Below are 5,988 nucleotides of genomic sequence, written 5' to 3' on the forward strand. Positions count from 1 at the left end.
AAACTGCTTTCTACTGCTTTAAAATTAGAGATGTTTAATTCATTCTCAGTTTTATTAAGATCATTCTGCTTCAGTTCCAGTCTAAAATGGAACTATGCCATCTGGCATAGGGGCCTGAAGGAGAAGCTATTGCCTGGAAGTGGTTGATGCAACTAACAGAGAAGACCCCCCCCCAACCTCTCCCCTTCAAATATATATGTTTTTTTTAGTTTGTTTTCATTTTTGTAATTTTAATTTGTTTTTATATTTATAATTCTTGGATAGTGGTATATTTTATCTTACTGTAGGGCTGCTCAGGGTTGCCTTGAACCGTGAGATTGGTGACAAATACATTTGATAATAATAATAATAATAATAATTTTTTAAAAAATATAATATTACCCAAATAGTTGCTTCAACAAGATCAAGTTCTTAATCTGTCTTTAATGCATTTCTTTTTAAAAGACTAATTATCTGACCTCTTCCTCTTTTGCCTGATACAACAGGTACATCAGAATTGTTAAGGATGGATTATGTAAACTATGGAAGATACTTTCTTGCTTCAGTTCTATGAAACTTCCAAAATCAAGTTAAAATGTACAAATTTATGGTTCGCCTTTCGGTGTAAAAATAGTTATTCATTGTTCTGTACTATTTGACATCAATTGTACTTCTAAACACAGTGCATGCCAATGCTTTTTAAAATGCATACTGATTTTTAACAAGCCACTATGCCACCTCTCGTAGAAACCCTTTCATTTATGCAGTTTCACATTTTAAGGACATCACAATCACAACCATTTATAAAGTAGTTTTAATAGCAAGTCTTAAGGGTCAAAATAATGAAGATATTGGAAATTTATTGCTGGCTTTTCTGTTTCTTCGTTTTATAAAAAAAAAAGAAAATTTGTTTAATGAGTTCGGAAGGGAATTATATGCACATATACATATGTTTTTAGGATTCAGAATAGAATCGGTGAACAGGATGAAAAGAATTGTATGTCCAAAAATATACTTTTAGGTAACTGTTAATATTGTTGGAAAAACTCACCATATTGGTTAGGTTTTTCTGCAAAACCCCTCAGACAGACCTCAGAAATAAAGCAACTAACAATTACCAAAAAATGCCCATATTGAAAATGATAACATAATTATAGCAAGAACATTATGAAATAATATGACCGAACGTTCTACTTTCCTGCAAGGGCAAATCAAATGTTGGCCTATGTCAGCTTTCTTCCTTTTCCCCACTTTTACAGAGAACAAAAATTTGCCAATATTGTAGAGCAAGAAATGACTAAATTCACAATACATCAAAAGATGTCACGCTTTCTCAGATGGCTTTAACAAATCCATTACAATTGCTTATTGATGAGGGACTTGTAATGTGTCTCATACAGAAGCCATATATAAACCACTCAGTCTTCTCATTTTCTCCTCATTTCTTTTTTGAATCCTTTATTAATTGACTATTCTCTGCATCTGATGAAGTAAACCCCAACTCATGAGAGTTCATGCCTTTAATACATTGTGTTAATTAGAAAAAGTGCGACCAGCTTCCTGATTTTTCTCCACCCAATTGTTTTTCATCTTATTAGTGACAACTCACTCCTAAGTTTCGTCTAATAGTATGCAAAACATAAGAGAAAAGGATTCCCCCCCCAAAGAAAATAGCATGAGAAAACATAACCCTAACCCATAGTGTTGTGGTAGTTATATACATTGTACACCCTCTCCTCTTGGAGATTTTAAGGGATTTTATTTTCCAACCTTTTGCATTAAGTAGTGTCAAAATTTTCAAGGTTCATGCTAAGAGCAATGGGTGGAGGTCATCTAATATTCGTGATCAAAACATCCCACAATTCTTAATGGATCTGGGGTGGGGTGGGGGGACAAAATGATCAGAAAAGAAAGATTACAGATAGAAAATATCATATCTCCATCTATAAGAGCTGGTAGAGTTGTTGCAAATAAAACTCACAAATCAGTGATACTTTCTGTTTTTTCCTGCTTCCAAGTCAGTAGATCATTTAAGGATAACTTATAGATCAGTTCCTTACTCATTCTGGGAAAGGTGCTGTTTTCCCAGGACATTATGACTGCAGGGTGGGAAATTCCTTTTGTTATCTAGATCCCTCCCCACATTTCTAAGGGATGTGAATATGCCACTGTATGTTTAGCTATGTTTGTTCACATTTATTCCATTATTCAGCTGTGTTTGTTATATTTATTCCATTACTGCAGAAAGAGGTTGGTGCCTTTACTTGTACCTGAAGAGTTTAACGCAGTGGTTATAACAGTCAGCTATAGCTATCAACCCGTGATCCAAAATGGTGATATCGTTTGGTCCTTGCAAACCCTCACTCACCACAACATCACAGAGGGTTGAATCAGGATTAAACATCACAACGCAGTTTTGACCTTGATCGGAAACTAAGAAGTTTCCATGACCATCCACGGTGACTCCAGAAGGGTTTTCAAAACTGAATTTTTTCCCATGATGGGGACCTACGGTCTTTCTCAGGCTTCGTTCTCTGTCAATAATTTTGATGCAGCAGCCTTGAAACCTTCCAAACAGTTGCCCCTCTGCAACCAGCATGTCTTCATTCTGAGTAGGTGATGACAAATTAAAAAACAACAACTATGTTGGTTAACTACAGTAAGTTTACATGAGACTTAAAAAAAAGCATACCCTTCTTCCTGAGATTGATCCAAGTAGGAACGAGATGTTATACAAGTAGTCCTTGACATATGACCACTACTGAGCCCAAAATTTATGTTGCTAAGTGAGAAATTTGTTAAGTGAGTTTTGCCTCATGTTACGATTTTTCTTGCCACATATGTTAAGAATCACTGCAGTTGTTAAGTTAGTAACATAACATTACTAACTTAACATTGTTAAGTAGTGGTGGGTTGCTACTGGTTCGCCCCAGATCGGGCGAACCGGTAGCGGTGGCGGGAGGCTCCACCCACCCACTTGGACGTCTCCGCGCATGTGCAGAAGCACGCACACCCACAAGCAAACCGGTAGCGGCTGAAATTGAAACCCACTACTGTTGTTAGGTGAATCTGGATTCCCCATTGACTTTGCTTGTCAGAAGGTTGAAAAAGGTGATTACATGACCCTGGGACACTGCAACCGTCATAAATGTGAGTCAGTTATCAAGCATCCAAATGTAAATCACATGACTATAGGGATGCTGCAAGCATCTTAATTGTGAAAAATGGTCATAAGACACTTTTTTCAGTGCCGTTGTAACTTTTAATGGTGACTAAATGAACTGTTGTAATCGAGGACTACCTATAGTATCTGGCTGGAGATGACCAATATATATGGACTATTTCATAGAAAGTAAGACTGTTCTTTTCAGGAGCTTTGCCACTGAAATCCACTAACAGTCATCTAGTGGAGTGACACATTGGAAATTGCAAATAGTACTAGTTAGGACCAAATCCAGCTGGGATGCTCTAACAACAGATTTAAATAAGGATGTCAGTAGAACACAAGCATATTGGATAGAAATACCATCTCATTTTCTGAGTCTTCAAATATTTGTGGTTGTTACTTGCATTGCTATCCTTATACTTTTATGCTAAAATGTTATACCTTCTCTGCTACCAATCCCTCTATGAATGTTGAGCAAACTTTTTACCTTTCTGGGCATCCAATCATACCTCATTGACAGCCATACGCACCGGCCTGTAGAATCCCTCTATTGACTGTGTCTTCAGGATGGCATTCATTCTCCAGTCCACCCCAATGATGTTGATTTTTCCTCCATTGGTCCAGTCAGACACTGCAATTTTATTGGACTTCAGAACTGTTATCCCATATGAATAAGGCCAGGTGATTTTGGGAGACTTCAGTTCATGGATCAAATCTCCATCCTTAGAGAAGAGCTGGATGATCTTAGTCCCACAGGTCACAAGTAACACACCGTTTTTCATGCAGGTGATATCTCCCAGCCCTTTTACTGGTTCGAATCCATATGAAAAGCGATGTTTAGGACGACCATCAGTGCTGTAGATCTGGATATTCCCCGTACCACTGTCTTTCACTACCAAATCGCCTTCAAGGTTTGTTGTCAGACTGGTTGGCCAGATCAACTTCCCTGGATTTGTACCAAACCCGCCCACAATTTTTATTAGGGAATTGTAATAAATCTTCTGGATTCCAGAAAGTTTCCATTTGTTATTAAAGCGGAGAGATTTTTCTATCTAGGAAACAGCAAAAGAAATAGGAAAACAGATTGTCTAATGATAACTCAGGAATTAGTTCAAGCACTGGATAGCACACATTTCTTTGGCTATAGATCCACATTCCCAGAAGCATAAAATGATTTCCTCCACCAGGTGAACCACTGACTCCATATTTTCTATTTAAAAGATACCTCTCTTGAGCACTTTCACATGGGATCTTGGTGCTATTTCAAACTAAGTCTGGACCTGTCTGATCTTACAAAGTCAGCTGTCTGGGAGATGAGTCAATCTAACACTGGTTTAGCTGTGGAGCATCTGAAATTACAGCAAAGCTCTTCTTTACACTTGGGAGTACTTAGCTCTGCACTGGTTGTAGCTGGCCTGTTCTCACACTCATGAACCATTCCTCCAACTTTCTCATTGTTTTCCCTCTGATTTTGTCCCCGCCTCAAAAGTTTTGTGTTTACAGAACTGAAGGCAATTATAAGTCAACTTCAAGTTGATTTAAAAGAGGGATAGAAACTTTGATGACATGGAAATCTTCCAATATAGTTCTGGAGCCATGGTGGCTTAGTGGTTAGAATCCAGTACTGCAAGCTACTGCTGGCTGACTGCAGTTCGGCAGTTCAATTCTGACTGGCTTGAGGTTGACTCAGCCTTCCATCCTTCAGAGGTTGCTAGAATGAGGACTCAAGATTTTGGGGGGCAATATGCTAACTCTGTAAAGCACTTAGAGAGGGCTGTAAAGCAGTATGAAGCGGTATATAAGTCTAAGTACTATTGCTATTTAACTCAGAGACAGGATCAGGACTGAAATCCAGCAGGTTCTGACAGGTTCTGAAGAACTAGTAGCGGAAAATTTGAGTAGTTCAAAGAACCAGCAAATACCACACTGGCTGGTCCCAGAGTGGGGTGGGAATGGGAATTTTGCAGTATCCTTCCCTTGCCACGCCCACCAAACCAAACCACACCCACCAAGCCACATCATGCCCACCCAGCCACGCCCACAGAACCAGTAGTAAAAAAAATTGGATTTCACCACTGGACAGGATGGATAATACCCAGAAACTTACTGATGGAGATGTACAGCTACAGTAATCTACCGTACCTCTTTGAACATAGTTGGGGAGAACTAAAGGTGCCACGCTAACACTTCAGTCTAAATATTAGCAGGTTATTCCATGGCCTCCATTTCTTTCCCATGAGATCTCCCATTACCCTCCCCTCCCCCTGTCTTTTTTCTGCAACTTCCCTCTCTTGTCCCTCTTGTCTCTTGTCCCTCTCTTGTCAGCTCCCATTGTTACATCGATGCTGCAAAATATTGAAGGTGTATTAAGTGGGTAGGTGGAGAGTACAAACAAGGCACAAAGCAAATGAGAACAATCTTTGTACTTTTCATCATCAAGAGCCTTCAGGTAATAAGAGTCTAACATTTCCTTGGTCAGGAGTGGAAGTTCCTCCTATAATATAATAACAGGGAGTCATGATGTCATCCTGTTACATTCCAAGATTACCCAGAAGGTTAAACGAGGGCATACAAAGAGGTCAAAGCCATTTATTTGCTTATTGAATTTATACTCCACTTTTTCCACCAGAGGATATTGCTTAAAATAATTAATAGAAAAATAAATACTTAATACAAACACAGTTTAAAAACATGATTAAAACTGGGCTTGATTTCTGATAGTTTTATGGACATATTAATGTTGTTTTCTTGGCAGCAATCGGAAATGGTTCACTCCATTCTTCATCCTTGGTGTTTTTCAACACTCCAGGCTACAACTCCCAGTGTGTCTTATCTAGGCAGTA

At 38.6% G+C, this 5,988-nt stretch overlaps 1 protein-coding gene across 2 annotated transcripts; it reads right to left on the bottom strand.

The window, feature by feature from the left end:
* Window positions 1–2,192: 2,192 nt before the first annotated feature.
* LOC117662016 (E3 ubiquitin-protein ligase TRIM32-like) lies at window positions 2,193–5,464 on the bottom strand. 2 transcript variants are annotated; one of them, XM_034411275.3, is made up of 3 exons: window positions 5,288–5,464; window positions 3,676–4,197; window positions 2,193–2,587 (listed from the first exon to the last, which is right to left on the bottom strand). In XM_034411275.3, the coding sequence occupies exons 1-3, from the start codon at window positions 5,297–5,299 to the stop codon at window positions 2,240–2,242; spliced, it is 882 nt and encodes a 293-aa protein (XP_034267166.1). In that variant the 5' UTR covers window positions 5,300–5,464; the 3' UTR covers window positions 2,193–2,239. The 2 variants fall into 2 exon arrangements, with proteins under 2 accessions (XP_034267166.1, XP_034267165.1); XM_034411274.3 differs by having other exon boundaries at window positions 3,655–4,197; window positions 5,288–5,461.
* Window positions 5,465–5,988: the final 524 nt, after the last annotated feature.

The sequence above is a fragment of the Pantherophis guttatus genome, chromosome 2, assembly GCF_059756535.1.
Source record: "Pantherophis guttatus breed Tessera chromosome 2, ASM5975653v1, whole genome shotgun sequence".
Classification (NCBI taxonomy): Eukaryota; Metazoa; Chordata; class Lepidosauria; order Squamata; family Colubridae; genus Pantherophis; species Pantherophis guttatus.